The following is a 26,035-nucleotide window of genomic DNA, read 5'->3' on the forward strand; positions in this document are numbered from 1 at the left end:
CAAATAAATAAATAAATAAAAATAGTTGCATGATATCACGTCCTATCATGGTATCAGCTTTAATTTGTTTTGATTGGCTCATCAAGATTTCCATGAACTAGAATGATGAAGCAATCAGTGTTAATCAGTGTCTAATTAATATTTAATTAGGTTGAGGGATGTCATTTCAACAGGTCATAACATTTTTTATTATTATTGTACAATTGCTAATTCTACTGTGTTTGTACATGCTTGACCGTGAATGCACAGAAGCTAAACCTACACAGGACTTACTGTACTTCACATCAAGTTTATTAGACACAGAGTGGTTTGAGGTAAAACACTAAGGATTAAACGTCAGGACTAGATCTAGAATAATGTACAGTACTTCAAAGTGAAATGTGGTGGGGATTTAGGATAGAGAGCAACAGGTGTAGGAATTCATAAAAATCAAGACACAGCACTTACAGCCAGAAAAGGATGTAAATGACTGTGCTTAAAATTATCTTCAGCTGGAATAGGTAAGTGTGGTTGTGTAAATAAGAGGAGATATCTTTATCAATAAAGATCTGAAGTTTTTAAAATAATTATTTGCCAGTTAAAGAGGTCACCGGACTGTTAAAAGTAGTGTACCAAGCCTCAAGAAGTAGCCAGGTTTTCTGGCAGTGGATGTAAGAGATCTTACAATAAGTTTTAATGGAGAAACTGGTTGCATCAGTGAAGAAGGAGCTTGTGATGTGTCAGGATCTGATGCATCTGTTAACCAACCCACAGCAACAGAGATGCCATTCACATATCTTACACCAGAACCTCCAGAGTCTTTTGCCACAATTAGGAATGTGGTTAAGTCTCTAATGCGCCCCCTCAGCACATCCTGCCAACACACAAACACACACACACACACACACACAGACATGTATGCAGGCTTTCTAACTTCAACAATGACCACATTGTGTTGTGCGCTTCTGAGTAATTGTGGTCCTGACTGGTTCAAACTTCACACCACCATCAAACACCAGCACGTACACTGAGGAAAGTGAGGAGGCGATACAACAAAGCTGTTTAATGTTTTTCGCAGGTTTAGTCCACAACAAAGCTGTTGGCTGAAATGACTGCTCTTGGTGGGTAGAAATCTCAAACCTTGTCAATGCAGCTTTTCAGGAACTGTGAAAATAATCCTTGAGGAGAGTTTGTGAGATCATTTCTTAAAATTTCCTTCACACAACATCACCAAAACTACAAAGATGAGCTTATGACATGAGTGTTGTTGTCCTGAGGTGACTGAAGATCTCTCACGTTTCATGAACACTGAACGACATCTTTTCTGTATTGTGATGATTTATTTATGAACATGGTCCTTAGCAGGTGTTTTCAATGAGAGCATACATTAATATTTTATTGATGATCAACCCCCATACCAGAATTTTGTCTCACTGTTCGAATAGCTATTTAAGAAAAAGTCACACAGCAAATAAGCTTTTTTCCCAATAAATCCTGATAGAGACTGAAATACCAACCTTTCCAAAGATAGTACAACCTTTCAGTGACCTACAGCAGCTCGTCTCCTTGTCTGGCTGAATTTGGGAGGTTTATTTGTCCAGCTGACTGTAACACCTGCTGTTTATCTGCTTCCACCCAACTAAAATAGCAAAACAACTTTGAATAATGTGTCCTTGGCTCTTTCATTTGTCTTCTTCCATGTTAAAACTGATAGATACTAGATGTAAACAGATCATAGCACTTTCTGATAATATAAGCTACTCAAGGATAAAATACAGATTTCACACATCATAGTTTGATTGTAATGGGATAATCCTTTGTGTTTTTGACTCATTAAATAAGACATGGAATGTAAAAGAGAAAACTGGACACTATGTGATATATGATTTGCAGATAGATGAGATTTTGATTTTGTGATGTTCATTTTGTCAAAAGTTATTTTCAGTGTTTTAAAATCATCTCCCAGACCACTTTTAGGACCCAACATTATTAGCAACTCTGGCACTTAAGAGAGCAATTTGTTTGTTTTATCTTCTGAGCCAGCTGTATAAACTTTATGTGATACACACATCTCGCCTGTAAGCCAAAAATTACTTGATAAATAAATAATTAAATAGATAAAATGTATTTCACATGAGAACTAACAGCAGGAGTGCTGTGAAGAAAAGCAAAGTGATAAATCTGCGTGATGCGGTCGTCTCAGCTGCCATGTCATTCTGACTGTGGCGTACTAATTTTAGTATTTTCAATATGGATGACTGTGGAGGAGGATCCAAACTTATTGAAAATGTTGATATATTTTGTTTCTGTTACCTTTATTTCAGCAAATATATATATCAAACAAATATTAGTATATCATTACATGACACTGTCTACATATCATGACCCCACAATGACCTGTAAAATGAAGATACGTAGTTTTGTTTCACCAAACAAATAGCATCATTCTTTTATTGTGTTTATTGCAGGTGTCTGTGTCTTATCCCATAATCCAGATGTGAGAAAAAAGTAGACCACTCTCAGAAACCAGGGTGCAAAATTGGAGACTGTCATCGGGCTCATAGACAGTACAAGGAATTACACTAGTCAACAACCGCATTTAAATTATTTTCGTTTAAGCTGTGGAAAGTTTGATTCAAATAAGTCCAGTTTAATTTTAGCCTTTTTTGATAGAAGACACTTTGACATGAAATTAACATTGGCTGAATTCCATTTAGCTGCTTCAGTTTCAGGGTCCTGGTAATGTGCAGGCTCACTGTCACACTCTCTCGGCTCACTGGGAAGCTTGAATACAACAGAGCCATTGTTGTAAGCAACACCTGAGCTTTTCCTACTATGGACAAGTCAAAATGTTTGCTGTGATGAATGGTTATTTGAAGCGAGCTGCAAACGTAAAATCACAACAAACAATTCATTTACACACATAAAAAAGATAAAAAAATATATAGGCCTACTAATGTATAGGTCAATGAAATAAATGTACTAAAAGCAAAGATAATGGCTGACCTACAGTGTCCAAAACTATAAAGACACATTTATGTCATTTGTTAATTTTTCTATTTATTAATTTTGAATTATTATCAGGACATTTATAATTATTATTACTGGTGTGTAAGACGTTTTGTAAGACAAACTTTTAAATGATGCAGGCCCTACATGTGAACATAGAAATTTATATGATCAAGAAATACTGATTGTCCCTTTACTCTAACAGGCGGCCCCAGTCTTAGCTGTAGCTGTTTGTCCCAGTGGCCGGAGGCGGCGCTGTGGAGCAGGAGCCAGAGCCCGGCGGGCAAACAACCAGCGGCATCCTCCAGTCAAACGGCAGCGGGCTGAGCGGAGAGCAACAGCGGGGTCAGTGGCTCTTAATTTCGAACTACTGGACACATCTGGACGGCGCTGCAATGCTGCTGCAGGGAGGACACTCTGCTGTTTCTCTTGCACTTTTATTTTATTTTAATTCTCTTGAGCCAACGTTGGTGCTCGCCTTCAACCTTGACACCAGTCATGTCATCAGGAAGGAAGGAGAGCCGGGTAGTCTGTTCGGGTTCTCTCTTGCCATGCACCGGCAACTCAACCCGGATAAAAGAATGTGAGTTAAGTCTTTAACTGTAGGCTACATCCTTCATCTTTCATCTGTGATTGCTGTTTAAATGCGCAGCTCCGTTATGAGAGCACCTGACCACGGACTAGTTCATTTAAATTACTGACATAAGTAAATCTTAACTTTTAAAGATCTTAAAGACCTAATTTCTTCCTGTTTGTTTGAACCCTAACCCTATCCTGTTCAGGAAACACCTGATTAATTTAAGGATTCTGCTTTTGCAAGACTAATAGCCTAAACAGATTTCCGTACACTGGTTGTGAGGGCAGACATTAGAGCAACCTAAAAGTTACTGTTGCAACTCTCCACCAAAGCCTAAAGTGTTTCTTGTCAGATCATGCATGTTTTTGTTCTCATTGTCAATAGATGTTGACTGTCTCCCTGTGGTGCTTTGAGCATAAGATGGGTAGGGAGCTTAAGGACAACAAGTGAATAAATAATGGTTGTAAGTGTAATGCAAATGTGCCTGTAAGGTCAAACTGAGGGAGCACAGAGAGGAGAGTAATAATGTAAGGTTGCAACTGTTAGTCGATTAATCTAGTTGATCAAGAAAAAATTCATTTTAAACAACTGGGATAATCGATGAATCACTTTAGGCAATTTGTCAAGACAATCAGTCATTGTCTTGATAGCCCAATGTGACTGTTTGCTGCTTTTCTCCTTTTTTTACCATTGTAAATTTAACATCTTTGGGTTTTGGACTGTTGGCACGCATGATAATGAAAAGAATCATTAATTTTAGCCCTAGATAGATGGTTGATAACAGTAATTTCCTACTAATGAGTGGTGTTCAGTGGGGTGCTCTGTAACACTCAAAAGTTATTTTATGATTATGCAGATTTACACTCAGTTTTACCTGAAACATTAGATGTAGGAACAGTACTGAGAAAGGATGACCTCAGTGCTCAGCTAGGGGCTGAAGTGAGAAGAGCGGTGGCTTGTCAAAGAATGCGAGCAGGGTGAAGCTGCATGCAAGAGCTACTGTGTTATACACCAGTTAGCAGCAACGGGATCCTGCAGCAGCATGTTGAGAAACAGAGAGCAAGGATGAGAAGCCCTGATGACAGTATTGTTCCCAAAATCCCACCAATCTGGCTTAACTTGTGGAATTTTATCTAGTGCTTTGATTATTGTACAAGGGGATGTAGTGGATGTGTGGGTCATGCAAAACTGTCCTTTGAATGCAGTTTGTTTTCTTTTCTTTTGTTTTTTTTTTACAAGGATTACTTTGTGCACAAAGACCCCTGCATCCAAAAAAGTTGACAACAGTTGACAAGTGTAAAGAGAGTGAAAGTCTTGAAACTAAATGTAATATTTGTTGGGCAAACAGAGGCTCTGTTGTGACACTGGGATGATAGTTAGCTTTCAGCCATAAAAGTAATTCTGTGTGCAAAAGCTGCTTATTGAGAAGGGAACAAACAGCATCATTACATCAATTGTTATTTCTTGTATTTGCCTTAGTTAGCTTAAAGTGTTTAATAGCATCACTGATTATTCATTTAAAACAACTTCTCCAACAATTTTGATAATCAATCAGTTTTCTCAAATGTAAAGATTTACTGCTTGTTTTGTTATATATGAAAGTAAACTGAATATTCAGGGATTTTCTGGCAAAACAAGAATTCTCAAGACGTCACCTTGAGCTCTGGGAACTTTTTCTTTTTGTTTTTTTACTATTCTCTGACATTTTATAGGCTTAATAACTATTGCTTCAACTAAGTTTTATTTATAGAGTTTTATTATAATGATAAATTGTTTGGTTATTAAAAAAATCACTTGCTAATTGCAGCCCTATTAGATTTGTCCACGTTGTTTTCATGCTGGTTGAAAAAACGTTGAGTGTTGTGTTAGAAATGCCCCACACTGCACGCTATTGTAACTGAGGGCAGTATGGAAAAAACAGCAGCTCCCACTTCTCAACCATGATCTTAGCTCTAAATCCTCATGTGACTCAGTCACAGTAATCAGCCAGACAAGTCAAGTGAAAGCTTGGCAGAGCACACAGCAGCTAACTTCAGCTGTGAGACACATTGAAGTCACGAAAACCACAAGTAACATACCCTCCAACTGTCTCTTTTGTTTGTCTCTTATGTGTTTGATGATGATCACAAGCAGCTGGATAAACAGGATTATAGCAAATATTAATGTGAATATAGTAAATCATATGTGAAGAGAGGAGCGCTGGCCTTTACAGGGGTTCTTTCAAAATGGTAAATATGTTTGCAACATGTGCGACTAGATGGATTAAATTCCTCTTATGTCAAACTGTCCTTTCATCTCTTTGTGTTTCAGAGCTAAAATCCAAATATTCCCAATTTACTGCAATTGAAAAACAAATCTTGTGGTGATTAAAGTGATTCATTTGCTTACAAACACAAGAGACTGAACATAGTGTGGCATCTTGCAAAGAAGCAACGAGATGCCTCCATGAATAATGCGTTGGGTTAATGATGTGTATATAACATCCTCTAAATGAAACCAGAGAAAAAGAGAAAAATGTGACTGGACATGCACAGCCATCTGTGCACATGTAACCTGATAGACACTCCAGTCAAAAGTAATACTGAAGTTTGGCTAGTTTAAAAAGAGATTATGTAGCTTAGAAAAGGGTTAATAAACACTGTTAAAACAAGTGAATTGGAAAACGTGTTTAAACTTTTTGCTTTCCTAAAGTTGATCTGTATTTGTGGTGAGCATTCATGATTGAACAGCCAATAACAGGTCAACACCAATTCAAAGATGTGTGTGTGTGTAAACTGAAACAGTTAGAACAGCTGCAGCGGTCCTTGTGGCTTTGAGTGCACAGCTGTGGGAGCACTGGACCACATCTGTTAACAAAGAGCAGTGAGATCACTGTGTAAACCCACACCAGTCACTATGCATTGGCATTTACACTGCTCTAAAAGACGTGTTGCATGATGGGATGTCATGTAGCCTGGCTGATACTGGGTTTTAGATGGTCATACTATATTGATCTGTGAAAATCAATAATAATTTATTGATACATAGATAAAGCATATATAAAACCAATAATTTTATTTTATCACTTTTGTGATCCCTTATCTGATAGGTTCTGAGTCAGACATTTTACAGTTGACAAGACTACATTTTATCCTAAACTACCTCAAAAAAGCTATTAAGTAGACCTTGAGTTAAGATTTCTTAATCATGAGAACGCTCTACCGCAGACATATCTTGGGCACTTTACTGTCCTGCAGTTTCTTGTTACATATGTCAACATCCGCAATGAGCTAGTTTATGTGTCTGCTAGACTGGCATGTTGCATGTAAATGTCAATGTTACTGCTCAGGTACTTGCTAAATTCTACAACTGTCACTTTCCGGAGTAGCTCTGCTGTTAAGTTGGAGGTGTTTTCCTTTACCTGTGTTACTGGCTCTTCATAAATTTCATGTTTTCCTGCGTGTAGCCTCATGGATTTAAATCTGAGTACCTCTTAAGAGCATAGATGTGGAGGCTTTGAGGGGCTCTTTGGTCAGATTCCATTCATACACTGTAGATGTAACATTTTCATTATGTAAACACCGGTTCTTCATTTTCTATGAAATTGTCTGTTTAGTTATTTTAGGGTGGACACAAAAACAACTGTGGGATCTAAATAGGGCTGCAACTAACAATTATTAACTAACAATTTATTTTATTATAAAGACTAATTGGCTGATTACTTTCTCGATTAATGGATTAGTCATGAGATGTTGGAAAATCAAAAAATGTTATAATTTCTCAAAACCAAAGGTGATCTATTTTGATAGCTTTTTGTATTTGACAAAAAGGCCAAAACCCCAAAGATATTCTGTTTACTATCATATATGACAGAGAAAGGCATAAAATCTGTTCTTGAAAAATGATTTTCTGACTAATTAATTAATCATCGCAGCTCTACAACTCAAGCAGTACCATTTAATGTACAGGTTAAACTTCGTTGTAATGTTTGAGGCTATAGAGTGATATTGTGTTGGAAAGTATTAGGTTAATCTAATATAAAACAATAATGTTGACAATGTGTCTCTAGCATTCTGCTTCTCGCAGCGCCTCTGATGACACAGAAAGATTTTTAGTTTGTACTCAAGTATCACCCGGTGACAGATATCAGGCTCAACTAGTGGAGCGAGCTCAGAAGTAGAAATGTCAAATTAAAGCTACCTTTGTAAAGGCTCTTGATTGTATTTGCATTTCACTGGGCTTTGTTTGAGGAGTGGGTTTGCGGTTTGGTTTTAAGTCTTACCTAAGACCTCCTCAGGAGAGTCCTTGTTTAGCAAATGAAGAACCACAGGGCTGTGCCACAGATCAATAGGTGGGTTACAAAAGCATCTGCAGAGTGGCGTGGAGGAGAAAAGGGTGGAGAGGATTTCCTCTCCCTCCTTTGAGAAAATTCCTACAGAGGAAGTATGCTGGTTAGTTCACACATGATAGTGTAGCTTACCATCATAGCTACTATTTGCAGTTTTTTTTTATTAGTGACTGAAGTAAGAGGTAGTCAGATGTACTGTAACTGTCACTGAGACAGGGTTACAGTAGACAGTAGTTTTCAGAGATGGTAGAAAACTGTTTTTTTTATACCAAGAAATGGTAAGCCTGCTTTTGTTCACTTCCTTCTAAAATCAAGGACCCATTGTTTCAAGAATTACTAAGAATTCAAGTAATAAATAGATCTCCATTATCTATGTAAACATTGTATTTGATGAATGTAAACATGTGGAAATTCAGAGATTAACTATAAAATGAAGATTAACTAAGATGTGAAAAACAGAAATTTAATCTTCAAGAAGATTTCTCTTTGTCGTCAAGATTAGTGGAATAAATTTGCTTCTCTGTTTTCTCAGTGTGACTTTTCTAAGCAGGATGGACTCAGACAGGAAATAGGACCTGTTTTCTCTCATAACCTCACTTTTAGTACAGAAAGTACAGCAAGTTACAGTTCTGTTGGTACAGGTCTGAATTATGTCCCAATTATGTTCATTTGAAGTAAGGCCAAAAGGCATGTGATAATAATACACATGTATTAAATAATATTATTAAATAAATCCTATCAACAGTGCCTGCTGTAATCAAATTAAATAATCTTTTTATGTATTTAATTTAAGATAATTAACCAGCAAAGTCATGAAGAACAAATTCTTATTTCCAATGGCGAAAGGCAAAGCCTCTTGAGGGAAGGGGGTAAGGATGTGCTGTTCATGCTTGCCTCTGAAACTGCCTTTCAGGGGATCTCCACTTTGTCTATGTTCAGTGGTGTAATGGTAAATAGTCTGTACTTGTATAGCCCCACCACATTCACACACTGATGGAAGAGGGAAAGGTGCCTCGTTAGAAGTTAACAAGTTAACACATTCATACACATTCACACAGCAGTATGGGGTTCAGTATCTTGCCTAAGGATACTTCGACATGCAGACTGGGGAAGCCAGGGATCGAACCACCGATCTTTTGATTAGTATATGACCGCTCTACAGCTACAGCCGCCCTGTAATGCTTAGTATTCACAAAAAATATTACAATGGCAGTTTACAAAATGAGATAATTAAGTCCTAAAATGAATGTGTAAAAGGATAACTGATGAACCCCTTTCATCAGATAAGTGTTCAGTCATCTTGTCGGCCCAGTGGCTGCCGTCACCATTGAAACACATCTTCTCTTCATGCATGGTGAGGCTGTGTGAAGATGCGGGTTTAGGGGGAGGAAGCGAATGTCAGTGGACTGTGGTTGAGCAGAAAACTGAACATGCTCCAAATTGTCTGCTTCACTGCTCCTTTGCCCTCTGCAGAATGTCAGGACAGCAGTCTACTGTCCCGTACCGAAGTTTTCTATTTTATTTCTTATCACATAATACAACAGCTCTTTCAGAGAGTGAACATAAACCAGCAGTTCACAGGCTGAATGTGCTAAATCATCCTTCTTGTGAAATATGCAAAATGCAATATGTGCGTTAACCAAAAACATGTAGATCTTTATATGTTATGTTGATATTTAGTATTATTAAGTGATAGTACCAGATAGGACAGAGCCCTGACAGTCAGGGCCCCGCCCACGTATAATAGTAGTATGGATTTGGGACACACAGGTAGTCCTGATAGCTATCTCGCTTAAATTGCAATTTTGAAAAATTCCAATCTGATTTCAGGGCTTTTTACAGTATTGAATCTGACCTCCTCCTGATTTTTGTCTTAATCCTTTTTCTTTTAGACATAAGCATGGTCTTTGACAAATTGAACTTTTCATAGGTCAAATCACTAGGCAGTGGTCATATTCATAACAGTCATAACAGCTCCTTCGCTGTCTCACATAGGAACTTTTTGAGACACAGTTACGCCAGGTTTCTCTTTTAATTTGCCACAGCTAAGGTTCTGTTTGTCATTTTGCTTTGATTTGATATCGGCAGTGTAGATACAGACAGGAAACATGGGGAAAGAGAAAGGAATATGGAGGTATGACACATAACAAAGGTCCAGCTGGAAATTAACCAGGGATGTTGTGGTCATGTGGTATCATCTTAACCATTATTGTTCTTCAGTCTTGTTGATACTGACACTTAAGTTATACAGATGTTTGTAGCACAGCTGCATACAATTAAATAGAAGACAAATGTCAACAAATGTCAGATTTTACTGTCAACAATGGGCTGTTTTGTAGACAATCAGAAAGAGAAATGAAGAAGTGGAACCAATTCCTTTGCAATTCCTTTGCAAACAGTAGTCTCAGTATCAGTATTGCAGGAAGACAGCCAGAAGACATGTTGCATCCTTTTTCTTGACAGAACTTGCATTCTGACTTACTGAGGGTGTAGATGGTCAAGGTGATGACATCAAAAGTCATCACCTCTCAGTACTTATCAATAAATCTTGGAATGCTTCAGAAAATAATAGTTTGATTATTGTCTTTTTCTCCAGGCTGTTGATTGGTGCACCGAGAGCCAGATCTTTGGGAAAACAGGCAGCCAACATCACAGGAGGCCTTTATAAATGTGAAATCACCCAGTCCAATGAATGTCAGCGCGTTGAATTTGATAATGAAGGTGAGTTAGCTGTCTGTCTGTCTGCATATGCTGTTTCCAAATGTTTAAGAATGAATCAGTGCTGATATATTTGTCTTGTTCGGTTAAATTTTGAAAGAGAACGTACGTGTTGAGAACAAGGAGAATCAGTGGATGGGGGTGACGGTTCAGAGCCAGGGACCTGGGGGGAAGATTGTGGTGAGTCAAACTGATGCATAACCTTGGTCCTGGTGTGGTCTTATCTGATATCATGTTATGAAATTAAAACTCTGGTGTGTTTTGTCTTTTCAGACTTGTGCCCATCGCTATCAGAGGCGCTTGTATGTGAACACCCCCCCAGGAGTCCCGGGACATCACTGGACGCTGTTATGTCCTGAGTCAGGACCTGACCATCGAACCGTCCTCTGATGAGGACGGAGGTAACTGGAACTTCTGTGAGGGCAGAACCAGAGGCCACGAGATGTTTGGATCTTGCCAGCAAGGTTTGGCCGCCACATTCACCAAGGACTACCATTATGTGGTGTTTGGAGCACCAGGAGCTTACAACTGGAAAGGTCACAATTTCAGCATACCTACACAGTGCTTTACAGTATTCACTGAGAGAATTGCATTTCTCATTCTGTTAAAAAGTACTTTTTTTTATTCTAAAATAAACATTTGTTGTTTACAATATCTACTGCCTTTGTCTCTCATCTCCTCTGCAGGGATTGTACGAGTGGAGCAGAAGAACAACACTTTGCTAGAGATGGGAGTATATGATGACGGCCCATACGAAGTTGGAGATGAGCATCTCTTGAACCCTGAGCTTGTGCCTCTACCTGCCAACAGCTACCTCGGTGAGTGTCTACCCACAACAAAGATACAGCTATTTTTGTGTGTCACTTGTGTGCTGCTGGTTCAGGTTACTTCCTCTCCAGGTCTTACGATTGCTTACAAATTTATCATGAGCTATGTTTTTACTGTTTGGATATATTTTCTAGTTTTGCCTTGAGATTAGTGTTGATTATTGTGTAAAATTTTTATTTTCAGTTCCATAGACTTTGGGGTTTTACTGGGAAAGACACATGATCAGAGGGGAGCAGACATTTTTACATGTCAAACACAGGTGCAACAATTTATAATCAATTTCTGCATTGCAGTAATTGCTGGAACTGAGCCACTGTTAATGTAGTTCCACCTGTGTTGTTGCTGCTATAACAAGTCAAAATGCTTGTAGTGAAAAAAAGGTATTTGAATCTGATAGATGTGGGAATGATAAAGATACAAATCGACAGGTCGACTTGTTGGCCTGAAGGTTAACTTGCCAACCTTGAACCACAACGCCCCTGGTTTGTGTTCTGCTGGGGACCTTTGCTGCATGCCATTCCTCTCTCTCCCCTTGTTTGTGGTCATCTCTCTACTGTCTATCTAATAAAGGCACAAAATGCCCAAAAAATACACAAAATACACAAACTTGTGTGAAAGGATTTTTCATTTGCTCTTCTGAAAGCAATGAGAAACATGCTTGAAAGGGAAAATGCAGTTCAGGTTCTTGATTCTTTTTTTTATATTCATCTTAGTTTTCCCAGTATTGTTACCAGTTGAATACATTTTCTTTTGGCTGCTAAAGATCGGCATGAGAAAAAAAGTTTGGGGACTGCTGCAGTTTACATAATTGGCAGTTTTTGTAGATTAGAAGCTGAGATATCTTGCTGCACTAGCGACTCCTACTGGTTGGTCAGGGCAACTGCATAGATGGGATGGCATTGTGAATCTGTGCAGGTGTTAAGCTGTCTCTCTGAAATGTGGTTCCCTACACCCTCACCAGGCCAGCAATGAAACAGCAGAACAGGGGAACTCGCTATTCCAAATTCGGGAGAAAAAATAACCTGCTCTTCATTGTAAATTAATATATTTATGTCCCATATCATCTCTCACACTTTAGGATTCTCCCTTGATACGGGACACAGCATCACCAGGAGTCGTGACCTGACGGTGGTGGCCGGAGCACCCAGAGCCCGTCATAGTGGAGCTGTGGTCCTGTTAAAGAAAGACAGCGAAGCCTCCGGCAGACTTTTGGTGGAGCACACTCTGCACGGTCCAGGACTTGCTTCCTCCTTTGGATACGACGTGGCTGTAGTTGACCTGAATGGTGATGGGTAGGAAACAAACGCTATCTTCATTCTGTTTTAGTATACAGATCACTTGATCTTATTGGCAAATAAGTTTTTTAACATCCCTCAAACAAATCCCAAAAGGAAGATAAGTAAGCACACGCATAAGAGAAACATCGGTAAAGGACCATCATTCTTATGCTAACTGTTTCTAATGTACAATTTCAATGTTTTCCTTTCAGTGGACTTTCTTTAGTCATGAGGACATATTCTGTATGATACATATAAATATTTACCCCCCAACTTTGATGTAGATGGCAAGACATAGTTGTAGGAGCCCCTCAGTTCTTCATGAAAGACAGAGACATTGGAGGAGCTGTTTATGTCTACATCAACCAGGCAGGAAGGTGGGAAAGAACCACTCCTGTCCGTCTAAACGGGACCAAAGACTCGATGTTTGGACTGGCAGTGGAGAACATTGGAGACATCAATCAAGACTCATATGAAGGTAATTTAGGTGTCATTTTGTAGCTTATTTATGTTTTCTTTATCAGTTGCTGTGTTTGTTTTTACAAACAAATTGTTTTTTTTTGTTGTAACTGTTGAGTTTTTCCTAATCCGAATCAAAGGTCTAAGGACAGAGGGTGTTATGCTGTACAGATTGTAAAGCCCCTTGAAGGATAGTGTGATTTGTGATATTGGGCTACATAATTAAAATTGACATTTGCTTTTGTTCTCACGCAGACATTGCCATTGGAGCTCCTTATGGTGATGGAGGTGTGGGGCAAGTCTACATTTATCATGGCTCTGCACAAGGAATCAAAACCAACCCTGCACAGGTTGGTTTTGTGGAGCTTTTACAGTGGCTATAATCAATGGATCATGTGTGACATGTGAAGGGAGCTGGTTGCAGTGATAAAAACGCAGAGAATCATTACCCAGCTCTGCAGTTCTCCTCAGCTCTAGTGACTTTATTGTGAGTGTCAGCTTATTATTTTGGTTTTCTGGCCCACAACTTTAATATTTTGGTTCACTCTCACTGCTCTCATTTCCTTTGGTGGAGACCAAAACAGTTCTAAGAATAGGATGAACATTGTACTTGCGTTTGCCAGGTCAAGTAGAGTAAAGCTTTTGATGTCTACAAGGGGCAATTTGGCTTGCAGACAGCAGTCAATAATAAATAATTTTAAATGCAGGAATTAATATAAATAGCACTCACTACAATATATACACATTACATAAACACAAGTATGCAGGTATATGCCAACGTAATTATTGTCACTGTCATACACAAAAAAATTAATGATAAAATTGCTCCATTATCTGCTGGATTTGTAAATAGGCAACTCTTTACTAGCAAGTTTGCTATATCAACTCAAGGGGCACTCCTTTGGCTGCGGCCCTGGAGGTTTGTCTATTCTGCAACAAAAAAACAACAACCTCATAGTGATGTCATCAGGGTTATCTTGGCTTGGGATTGGAGACTTAACATTTTTAACAGAAAGTTTGCTTTATAACGTTCACCCCATTTGAAAGGTGGTAATATGTCAGCAGCTTGTTTCTGCTGACCCCAAGTAACCAAAGAGTCAGTTATTGCAGGTTTGAGCTCTATGGGAAACTTTTCATCTGTTCAAGACATCGATTTGTCTCTCGACCTCCCTGTGGACGGGCTTGCAAAAACGCTTTTCCCTATGATGATCAACAAAGAATGTCATTAATATTAATAGTCTTGAACCCAGACTTATTAAAGTTCTAGCTGTCAAAAGTCCTTAACTCATCTTGGCTTCTGATACAACAGAAGGAAAATTTTAATGTTCAGTTATTTAAATTTGTTAAAATAAAACTTTTTTTTCCTTTTCAAGTGTTAATTCTTAAAGTACTTCTCCCTCATTTCAGATCCTTTCAGGGAAAGAGCACAACTTGCAGCTATTTGGATATTCACTGGCAGGGAACATGGACTTGGACAGTAACTCTTATCCAGATGTGGCGGTAGGCTCTCTGTCGGATACAGCTCTGATCTACAGGTAATTGTTCTGTTGAACCTCATAAATAAATTAAAACCTTTCTGTTTTCTAGCACAGCTTCATTTAACCGCCTTTCTTTCAGAGCACGGCCAGTCATTAGCATCATGAGAGATGTCAAAATATCTCCACAGGAAATTGACCTTACAATTAAAACCTGTGGTAACAGCATTTGGTAGGTGTTGTAATATTCTTACGTTTCAACAGACCTCACAGTCACTTCCTCTGTTAGCTTTGTTCAAAAATCCCATTTCCTTTCCTTAGCTTCACTGTGGACGCGTGTTTCACCTACAAAGCAAACCCTGGATCTTACAACCCAAGACTAAGTAAGTGAAGAGGTAAAAAAATATATAATTTTACAAATCCAAGATTTGCTCAGTGGTTCTTACATGTGCTTTCCTTTCCACTGTAGCCATCAGCTATTCTGTTGAGGCGGATGGAAATCGCAGGAAACAGGGGCTGCCCTCCAGAGTGGTGTTCCTGAACAATTCCCGCACTGACATAGACTACCAGTTTAATGGCACCTCAGACCTCCATGGCCAAAAACAGGAAACATGCATCAAGATAGTAGCCAAATTAAAGGTAAAACATATCTGCTAGATAGTTAAATCACATTTGCAGGATGCAATCCAAGTATATTTTGAATTTTTTTTCACAACCGAGCACTTCTACATATTATGTAAAATAAATTTGCCAATCCTATACATATTGTGAAGCTAAAACAATTAGTTGAATAGTCAATAAACAGAAAATTAATCGTCCGCTATTAAATATAGTAAATATATGATGCTTTTGTTATTCAATGTAACACTGATAATATGTATTTAAACAGGGAAATAGAGTTTGTAACTGTCGCTTTTTCTGATTTGCACAGGATAGCATTAAGGACAAGATGCGCAGCATTCCCATTGAGGTGTCTGCAGAAATTGTTGGTACTAAACGACAGAAAACAAGAAACGGCCTCCCTCAGCTTATGCCCATATTAGACTCGTCTCAGTCAGGCAAAGACATCATTGAGGTAAACATTCAGACTACAACATTTATTATTAAGTCAATGACAAAAGGTTCACAGTGGTTAAAAGTTTGTATATGGTTTTGTGGTTGCTGCAGGTCAACTTTGTAAAAGAGGGATGTGGGCGTGATCAGATTTGCCAGAGTAACCTGAAGATGGAGTACAAATTATACTACAAACAAAACAACCTGGAAGAGTACTCCCCATTACCTATGTGAGTTCTAACGTTTCAACTCTAAGCAACAAGTGATCAAAGCATGTGGTCGATTTTTCGAATTTTGTCTTAAGGCCAAATTAATTTATTACATTTGCATTTAACAACAGGTTTAATATGAACATTCAATCAAATTACATTTTTTATTGTTAAAGAACTGCTCGTACTTTCAACCCCAATGAGACACCACGGTCTGCAACAATTCGCTCTTAGTATTATACCAGAAACAAGATTCAAATGCTGCTCCGCCTACATGTATGTAGTCCCAAGTCAGCTGGATGTGCAAGATAGCTAAGGTTGGATAAAATGTTCGCAATAACAGCTTGATAAGTCAGCATACCTTACCATTAACAACACAGCATAAGCTCAAGGTGAAGTGAGTGTTTATGTTTTGTGTATTTGCAGAAAGAAGAACATCCCTGTGTTTCATCTGAATTACGAGAGGAAGGACTTGGCTCTGCGGGTGACAGTCAACAACATGAATGGAGATGATGCTTACGAAGCAAAGTTGGTGGGGAATTTCCCAGATACATTGTCATATTCTGGAGTCCGCTCACACCAACCAATGGTAAACAATACGATACAGTCACACTAGTGACCCCATGACAACCTTGCTACCGTTAGTCTTGTGGGTTCAGCAGTTGTTGGGCTCAGCCCTGCATTGTCAGTATTTCTTCTGTCTAAACTATATTTTGTTAGACTCAGCTCAGCACCTTTTAACCACAGCTTCTCTTCTTCAGGCTCCACTGTCTGTTGTCAGATTTAGCTGTCTTTAGCAAGTCTCGACTGTGCTTAGGCTTAGCTGTGCTTTGTGCTTAAAGAGGTGGTATTATGCTCATTTTCAGGTTCAAAATCTTAATTAGGGGTTGTACCAGAACAGGTTTACATGGTTTAATTTTCCAAAAACACCATATAAGGTAAACCCAGGTAAGGACTACTAGCCAATCAGAAGCAGAGAAGGGCGGGTCGTAAGAAACAAGCTAGTGTGATCCAAATCAAAGCCGCTTCAGACCAAGCGGGAAGCTTCCAGTCTACAATATGAAGCCGATGCGGAAACACCAGAAACCTGCATTCTATTACAAATCCAGCAGGGGGCGATTCTTCTGGTTGCAAAAAGAAGTCCAGCTCCATTATAAATAATGGTAAAATAATTCAGCTGAGAATTATACTTCTCAGCTGAATAATTACCCCAGTAAACACTTTTCTGATGAGTTTATGGTCGCAGTCGCTAGTTTCATGTCTTCTTCAATACAAAATGATGTTCATTTAGTAAATTATGGTCCCATTTATTTTAAAATAGACCACAAAGCAGAGTCTATGGTTTCAGGGCGGGATTATCTATGATTGACAAGTTGTTACCATGGCGACCTGTCAATCAGGCAGACTCGTACCCATGGCACTGTGTAAATTTAACCAACGACGCTGAAAAAGCTTATCAGTAGTCGGCTGTTCACTTTCTCTGGTGAGTACGTTTAGTTTTAAGCCTGTTGTTCGCTAGACAAAATTATCAGCCCTGTTAAAATGAAAGTTAACGTGAGTTACAGTTGCACCTAGCTAAGCAAGCTAGCTAGCTCCACACACGGCCGTTTGCTCCGCCATATCGTCACTTCCGGGCACTTTCTGGTTGCGAAGACTCGACATGGCGGCGCCCTGTCGGCCAAACTCGAGGCTTCAAAACGGCGGTCCACAAACCAACGGGTGACGTCACCATGACTACGTCCATTTCTTATATACAGTCTATGCTTCAGACTGAAGACCATAACCTAGCAGATGGTATAAGTTACTCACAAGTCCACAACCACACAACATCATTGTTCCGCATCTTACCATTAGGACTAAATGTTGAACTGTTGTCGGTGTTCTGACGATCTATGCTGCCTTGCCGAAAAATGCTACCATAGCGCAAATAGACTCGACTCTACTCGGCCCTGCTCCCAGAGATAGTAGTAGCTTGTCGTCATAGCGACGCCACACACAACTGCCGCGACTTAATGTTCAGTGCGACACACACACCAGCGACCCACACACCTGTCTCTTTTTTTAAATTAAAATATTTACAGTCTATGGTTAAAAAGTTTCAACATTACTCAGAATGTACCAACCCAGCTGTGTTTTCCTCTGCCGTTGTTGCTGCAGCGGTCTGTGTGACGGCGGGAGCAGAGGGCTCTGTGAGCGAGCGGCTGGCCGGCCTCACACGCTCCTCCCGCGGGTTGGTACAGGCTTCCCCCGCAGCCACTTGCGGAGCTCCTCAACTCCGAAAATATTCAAGCACATTTTTGTTCCGCCATCACTTCTCGTAAAACTGTCAATATTCGAAATCTACACAGCTGATTTCTCACCTCAAAACTTCCCAGAAGTAGATTTAGTGATGAAATTCCATACGAAAACTGTAAAATATAAAACTTTCTGTTGCTGGCCTCTGTCTGGTGCAGCAATGATGATGCAGTGAATAGTGACGATTCTCTCTGACCAATCAGCAGTCTGTCGTGTTTTCACATTATAGTTTAGTATCTCTCAGCTCCCTTGGAACCTCGATGGAGGTGAGGTGATGCGAACATATAGTACCTGGAAGCAGGTATAGGTACAACATTTCTACAGTGGAAAACCAAATAAAGGTGAGTGGAGCCAAAGGGCCTCCGCTCAGACTAGCTTGGTTTGAGGGCGTGCCTGACCCTGCTAGCCACTTGGCAAGCTTTATGACACGTTTTCATTGTGATGTCACAAGTAAAGGAAGTGAAGGACTGGACTACAAACGACCTGTTTTCAGAGTTCAGAGCAGAGCTTTCTGTGGGAGATGGGAACTCCCTTTGGGCTGGACTTTTCACTTTGCAAACCTGTTACATGCACAAAAAAGAGATACAACTCAATAAAGGAGAGGGAAAAAGCCAAAAAGCATAATACCACCTCTTTAATGCTATCATAACCATGCTAATATGCTATGATTTAGTATTGGACCTGGGTATTTCTTGATACTAGTGCTAATACGATACCCAAATTTAACTTACATTACCAAAACAATATTTTTCTGACCCTGCGACCCTGTATAAAGGATAAGCGGTTGACGATGGATGGATAGATATTTTTCTGATATCTTTGACTAATGTTTCTTTACAAAACATAAGACTTCTCAAAAGTTGAATGTTGCAGCTGTACGTAAAGTTTGCCTAAATAAAATAGTCTAAGATGAGAAAAAATTTTATTTAAATCAGGAACTGTCTGATAAACGTAATAACAAATCTGTTGGTGGCAAAACTTAATTGTTTTCAACACTCTGTGCAACAGAGATATTGCGGTTTAATTCCATGCTTTATACCATGTTAGTATCTTAACACACTATGGTTACGATGTTAACCTGTTTACAGGTTGCATGTTAAAAGGCTGCTGTTAACAGCTATACCTAAGTACAGTGCATGTTATAAGGTACAACATCATATCTGTGATGCATGTCAGTGTGCTCTGTAAACACTAGTAAATCGGAAACTGATTTGGTCTTAAGTTATAATATCTTGTCATGAAATAAATGTTGTTGGACAACTGAAACTTTTGACCTACTAGTGACTCTCGATGAAAAGTTACCACCAAAGTCATTACAATTCATCCACTGGGGATCATAAATATTTGTAAATATTTTCATGGGAATCCATCCAACAGTTGTGGACATTATTTAACCAATTGACAGCCATAGTCATACCGGGTTAAAAAAAGAGAATATTTTAAAACTATAAAAGTCATGCCAAAATGTCTATGTATCCTAATTATTTTCTGACTTGTAGTTTAATAACCATCCAAATTTACAATATGTTCTTTTCCAGATAGAAAAGCCGATTACCTGTACTGCCAATCAGAATGGCTCTCAAGCAGACTGCGAGCTGGGGAATCCTTTCAAGAGAGACTCAGAGGTGTGGACATTTCCATTCGGCCACTTAGTTGTTGTACTTCAAATGTAAGAGATGTTTTTCTTTTTTTTTGCTCCAGGCTACATTTTACATCATCCTGAGCACTGTGGGTGTGACTCTCGACACCACAGAGATTAATATTGACCTGCAGGTCCAAACGTAAGTACTGCTGCTCCTGCCTCACGTTCAATTCTGCACATGTAGGAAAATGGCTGCAATGTTACTTTTTCCTGTAATTTCAGATAAGTTGCCATTAAATAAAAGAATTGTAATATAGTGGCGTGTTTTTTTTTAAATTGCAGAACAAGTGTGCAAGAAAACATTTCCCCTGTTAAAGTAAAGGCTAAAGTAATCATTGAACTACCATTGTCAGTCACTGGGTAAGTGTGTTAAACTATTGTTTCATTACAGATAAATATACGCTGCCTCCAAGCTTACGTGAAATATAGATTTTTGCTTATTCTCGACAGGGAAGCCAGCCCTAATCAGGTTTCTTTTGGAGGTGTCGTGAAAGGTGAGAGTGCCATGAAGACTGAAGAAGAAGTTGGAAGTTTGATTAAATATACGTTTAAAGTAAGTGTGATGGCAATTCGAGTTTTCAAAAAAACAGCTCAGGCAAACACTTGTCTTTCTGTGAATTTTATTCAAGTCCTGCAGAAGGACTCACAACAACATACATAAGCCCTATACATGTATGCTTGAATGAGTGAGGCGAGATGAATGAGCCTGTTATTTACCCAGCGTTAGGGTCAGTCATATCATTCCACAGAGACACGTTGTCCCTGAAGTCTGGATAACACAGAGAACAGAGATATTTCGACTGTTACTTTTACACAGATTCAGTGCCACATCACATGTGTCTCACTGAGTTCAGGGTTACATGCAATATGTTTGGAATTCCCATTACAGTAAGTTTATTCATCTGACCTCTGGATGTGATCATTAAAATACCGCTGCCATATCATTTGGTAGTCTTAGCATATTAAATAACCAAGTCGTACCATATTGATTTCTCCTTCAGATAAACAACTTGTGGAAGTCTTTGAAGTCTTCTGTCAAAGCCTCACTACATATTCAGTGGCCCAAATGGAACAAAGATGGGAAATGGCTTCTGTACCTGTTGAAGGTCACGGCTACAGGACAGCAGGACATCCTTTGCACCCCTGAGTTTGAAATCAACCCTCTCAAGCACATTCAGGTAGAATTTTTAAACCTCTATTTTCATGTACTTTAAAGTAAAATCAGACGTCAGCCATTACAGGAAACCTTCACTGTTAAGTTCCACTTAATGAGAAGAAATGGATTTTCAGGAGTCCTCTGTGTCCAGGACAAAACGTGAAATCGGTGAAAGAAAACCTCGAGGCAAAAAGTTTTCACTGTCTGACAAAAAAAACGTTTTGGTGAGTCTTTGTATGTATAGTCTGACACACGTTAACATAAAAGGTATAGATTGTTTTGATGTGCTTTGACTCTTTTTCCTTCACAGACATGTGACAATGAGATCAAATGTGTGGAGCTCAGGTGCCCCCTACAGGGCCTAGACGGTACAGCAGTTGAACTGAGATCTCGTCTCTGGAACTCAACCTTTATTGAGGTATCGTATTTAAAAAAAAATTCTCATCAGTGTTTCATGATATCTTGTGATTTAATATGTCTTACCTGAGCATCTGTTTTTGTTTTTACACAGGATTATGCTTCTCTTTCGCACATGTATATCGTTGTGAAGGCCTCGCTTGTCCTTCACACTCAGGCTAAAAACATGATCCTGAGAACTCCTGACACTGATGTAAGTAGCTCAGTAGCTACAACAAATTATTAACTGTCTCTCCTATCTTGTTTCCAACTCACCTGATCTCTTGATTTGGCCTCACTTTGATGATTTATTACAGGTGACGGTGGCAGTGTCCCCAGAAAGTGCAGTGGCACAGCACAGTGGTGTTCCCTGGTGGATCATACTGGTGGCTGTTCTTGCAGGCATCTTGATTTTGGCTTTGCTGGTGTTTCTGCTCTGGAAGGTGAGTTCAGGGATATACCATCTTCATATCACCCATGTTTGATAATGTAGGAGATGTCATGGGATGAAAATATGAGATAAAACATAACCTTCATTGTCTGTGAAGATTCTCAGTCATCCAGGTCAGAGTTATCCAACGAAGGTTAAAGTCAAGGGCAACTGGACTTGGTTGAAGATACTGGAAGACGTTTCGTCCCTCATCCAAGGGACTTCTTCAGTTCTGACTGACTGGTAGGGAAACTCAGCTATTTAACCTCAGTGGACCGCATACACTAGATTGCTTTTCTTTTTCTTGGTCCAGTGCAGTGAGGAATGCACAGACCTGTATATTGGGGAGACTAAACAACCACTACACAAACGCATGGCTCAACACAGAAGGGCCAACTCCTCAGGTCAAGACTCTGCAGTCTACTTACATCTGAAGGACAGAGGACACTCGTTTGAGGACCACCAGGTGCACATTTTAGACAGAGAAGATGGATGGTTTGAAAGAGGTGTCAAGGAAGCCATGTACACCAGGGTCGAGAAGCCATCATTGAACAGAGGAGGGGGTCTACGCCACCACTTATCCCCCACTTACAATGCTGTCCTTTCATCACTTCCCAGGAAACTCAACAAACGTAACCTATTGGCCTCAGGTGAGGATGCCAACGATGGTCGTTCAGTCTTGGCCACCGGTAGTCCTAACGACCGTAACGACTGTCGTTACAACAACCAGGAACACTAAGGAACCAGCAGTATCAACGATCCTGGCAAACCTCACTGAGGTTAAATAGCTGAGTTTCCCTACCAGTCAGTCAGAAGTGAAGAAGTCCTTTGGATGAGGGACGAAATGTCTTCCAGTATCTTCAACCAAGTCCAGTTGCCCTTGACTTTAACCTTCGTTGCATAACCTTCATTGAACCCTTTCGGAAAATTAGGTCAGAAAAGCTGTGGAGTGGGTACAGTAAATAATTTAATCACCTTGTTTGCTAGTTTTTATTGATATATTTCTTGTGCAGTCAAAATAAGCATTTTGAAGGCCTTACTTGGTGCTGTGGTAATCATTATTTTGACATTTCTAGACTAAACACTAATGTGATTAATTGGATATTTAAAAAAAATAGATTAGTCAATTTAACAATTTAAATGAAAAGTTGCAGTTGTGATTTTACATTATACAACAGACAAACAAAATATAGTTAGATCAATTATAAAAGGTAGAGTAAGTGAACAGATGCTTTGGATAATAAATAGTTTACTGTAAACCTATGAAAACACAAAGGCCTTGTTATAAGCAAGTAAATATTTCCTTGGAAATTTAAACAGTACTTAATGTTTCAAACTGTATTCAAGTTACTTAAATTCAAATGGGAATTTTGATAACTAAAAATGGAGTTGGTTAAATTCAGACTCACACGTGAATGACCTTCAGTAAATGTCAAAGAGGAGGTGAATTCAAACCACATAGATTTAGATAGATGGCTGTTAAAGTAAATATTTTTGTGTCAGTGGTATTTAAAGGAATAATTTGACATTTTAGCAAATGTGTTTATTTGCTTTCTTGCTGAGAGTTAGATGAGAAGATACCACACTCATGCCAGTACATTAAATACAAAGCTACCGTTAGCTTAGCATAAAGACACAGGGAATCAGCTAGTATGGCCTTGTCAACAGTAACAAAATATGCCTACCACGGACCTCTAAAACTCACTAATTAACACTTTACACCTTGTTTACAAAAGTATAAAAATGACAATTCCACTTTATGGGGAGTCATGACACGGACAACTTCTTGGCTCTGACATAAGAGTGTTTGTTGATCCTCTCATCTAACTCTCAGTGCATTTCCCAAAATATCAAACGATATTCCCTCAAATAAATTCACGTGATTCACATGATTATGACTTTCCATATAAACCTGCTATCAAATGGCCGAAATGTGTACAGCTGTGTGAAATGTGTTTTGGTGATGCTTACTATTGTGTGAAAAGTAATGTCCAGAAAGTGTTTCGTTAATAAAATAGATTTTCTTTGGTGTTTTGCTGGAAGAAATCATAATGGCTGTTGACTATTCATACTTCACTCCTAACAACTCATCACCCTTCCTCCCCCTCAGTGTGGTTTCTTCAAGAGAGCAACAAAAGACCAATATGATGCTGCATATCACAAGGCAGAGATCCATGTTCAGCCCTCTGACAAAGACAAACTCTCTGCTGAGGCCTGATTTATACTCTCTGACCAGGGGTAAAAACAAGCTGTCAGCATGGAGTGTGATTACTGCAGCGATTAATGAACTCACTTTCCAGCCAAATCAGCTGACTTCATGCAGAAAAATTCAATCACACGCACATTGTACTGAGATGAAGGGAAATTTACATTACACAAAAACCTAAATGTAACATAAAGTAAATGATTTATTGATTGAAGTGTTCTGTGTAATAGCTGAAGTATTTAGGTTTCTGATATTTGTACAAAGTGTGTCTCTGAATTTTGCCCCAAAAAATCAATGCAGGCTTAATATTTTCCAGCTTAAACTCACTTTTGCAATCTTTCTGTGCCCTGCAGGTGCTTTTTCTGACACTGCTTTTGCTGCTTGGCTGTTTGAAATTAAAAACCGCAAAGCATGCTTAACATTCCTCTCCCCTTTACATTACATATTTACAGTGTGTGCATGAATATTGCTGACATTGATCGGTTTTTAAATAATGTGTTGTGTTTTTGAAATCCCCTCTCTCAGTGTGGATTCTTCAAACGCTCCAAACAAGATGACAGCGTCCCTCGTTACCACGCAGTGCGGATAAGAAAGGAAACTCCCGAGTATAAGGACGGGAAACTCAAGCTTGATCCTTCTGAAAAAAAGCAGTGGATGACGACTTGGATTGACAACGAAAGCTACTCGTGACTAAATGATTTTCTCAAACAGGGATAGTCTGTTTTTTAAGTGTCAAGCCACAAACACACGGAGCTTTGTCTTTTGTTCATTTCAACATGATGCTCAGTGGTTTAAAAACAAATGTGCTGATCTTTCTACCTTGTCAGGAATAAGTTGGGCTCATGTATTTGAATTTCTACACTGTATAGATGATGAAATGTTTTTTGTAAGTTTTGTACATTTTGAATTACTTCCGCACAGTTTATTTATTTTTTGATAAAAAAAATGGTGCAGCCAAAGAGTTTTTCTTCTTATGTCTGCCCTGGGGCAGATCAACAGAGGGCAAAGTTTACTACTGTTTCTATGGAGTTGTCCTGTCTTATTAAAAGCTTAAAAGTCTATGCAGGTTAGGTACAACTAGTTCAGTGTAAAACAGTATGAATGTAAATCATTATATACGTTTCACGTGTCTAGTTTCAGCGCTTTCCGACAAAAATGCTCCTGTCCTGTTTGGAATGACATTTAGGTACATTATCATATCACAATAATTAAAAAGTGTACAGATGACCACGACTGACTCTAAATGCCAGTTGAGGTCTTCCCCCCTCCACTTATGTTCAATTTCTCCTTCACCTCCTCTCACTATTGTGGCATTCAGGTAGCATCCACTGTATGTAGGTCATCACTGAAGTAGAAGACTAACTTTTTGTTCCCTGTGAGGAACCCAAAGGGAAGATGGTGAAAAGCAAATGAAATGTATGTTTTTATAGATTTAATACAAGGTAATTGTCTTGTTGAATTGTCAAGTATAATAAAAATACTTAAAAATTCATTGCCACTGTGGGCTTTCATTGCCATTAGTATATCATATCTAAAAGGAACGTTGCAACTGATGAACATTTTCACTTGCCATTAATCTTCCTAAATTATAGACCAAACAATCGATTAATTCTATATTATATGAACTCAGAAAATTGTAAAAAAAATGCTCTACACAATTTCCATAAGTCCAATGTGATGTTTTCAAATTATGTCTATCCTGAAAAACAGTCAAAACCCAAAAATATTCAGTTAGTGGTTCTCAAAGTGGGGTCCGGGGACCCCCAGGGCTCCTTGAGAAATTCCCAAAATAGAGAAAAATTTATTTTCATTATAATTCTATCCATAAGTAACACAATGACACAATGTATGACTACTTGGTTCATACACTTTCTGTAATAAAATATCTAAAAGCAAAAATCCTATTAGATGGGGGACACAAGGACAAAATCTTTCCAAAGGGGAGTCTCACAACTGAGAAGCTGGAACTATCATGTATTGTTTTTTTTCCTACAACCCC

General features: G+C 38.9%; 1 protein-coding gene across 1 annotated transcript; it reads left to right on the forward strand.

The window, feature by feature from the left end:
• The first annotated feature begins 3,303 nt into the window (after window positions 1-3,303).
• itga6a (integrin, alpha 6a) lies at window positions 3,304-25,528 on the forward strand. The gene is given in 26 exon segments (XM_038720502.1): window positions 3,304-3,571; window positions 10,489-10,613; window positions 10,711-10,790; window positions 10,884-10,925; window positions 10,927-11,146; window positions 11,297-11,428; window positions 12,517-12,730; window positions 13,000-13,193; window positions 13,430-13,524; window positions 14,582-14,709; window positions 14,792-14,881; window positions 14,971-15,032; window positions 15,119-15,288; window positions 15,581-15,724; window positions 15,817-15,932; window positions 16,338-16,500; window positions 19,745-19,831; window positions 19,908-19,987; window positions 20,131-20,208; window positions 20,299-20,401; window positions 20,850-21,026; window positions 21,139-21,228; window positions 21,315-21,422; window positions 21,516-21,614; window positions 21,718-21,843; window positions 24,562-25,528. Coding segments are annotated over 26 exon segments (3,276 nt in total). The 5' UTR covers window positions 3,304-3,383; the 3' UTR covers window positions 24,727-25,528.
• Window positions 25,529-26,035: the final 507 nt, after the last annotated feature.

This window comes from Micropterus salmoides, unplaced genomic scaffold (genome assembly GCF_014851395.1).
Source record: "Micropterus salmoides isolate LMB-PRFRI ecotype aquatic unplaced genomic scaffold, ASM1485139v1 Ms_hic_scaffold_15, whole genome shotgun sequence".
Taxonomy (NCBI): Eukaryota; Metazoa; Chordata; class Actinopteri; order Centrarchiformes; family Centrarchidae; genus Micropterus; species Micropterus salmoides.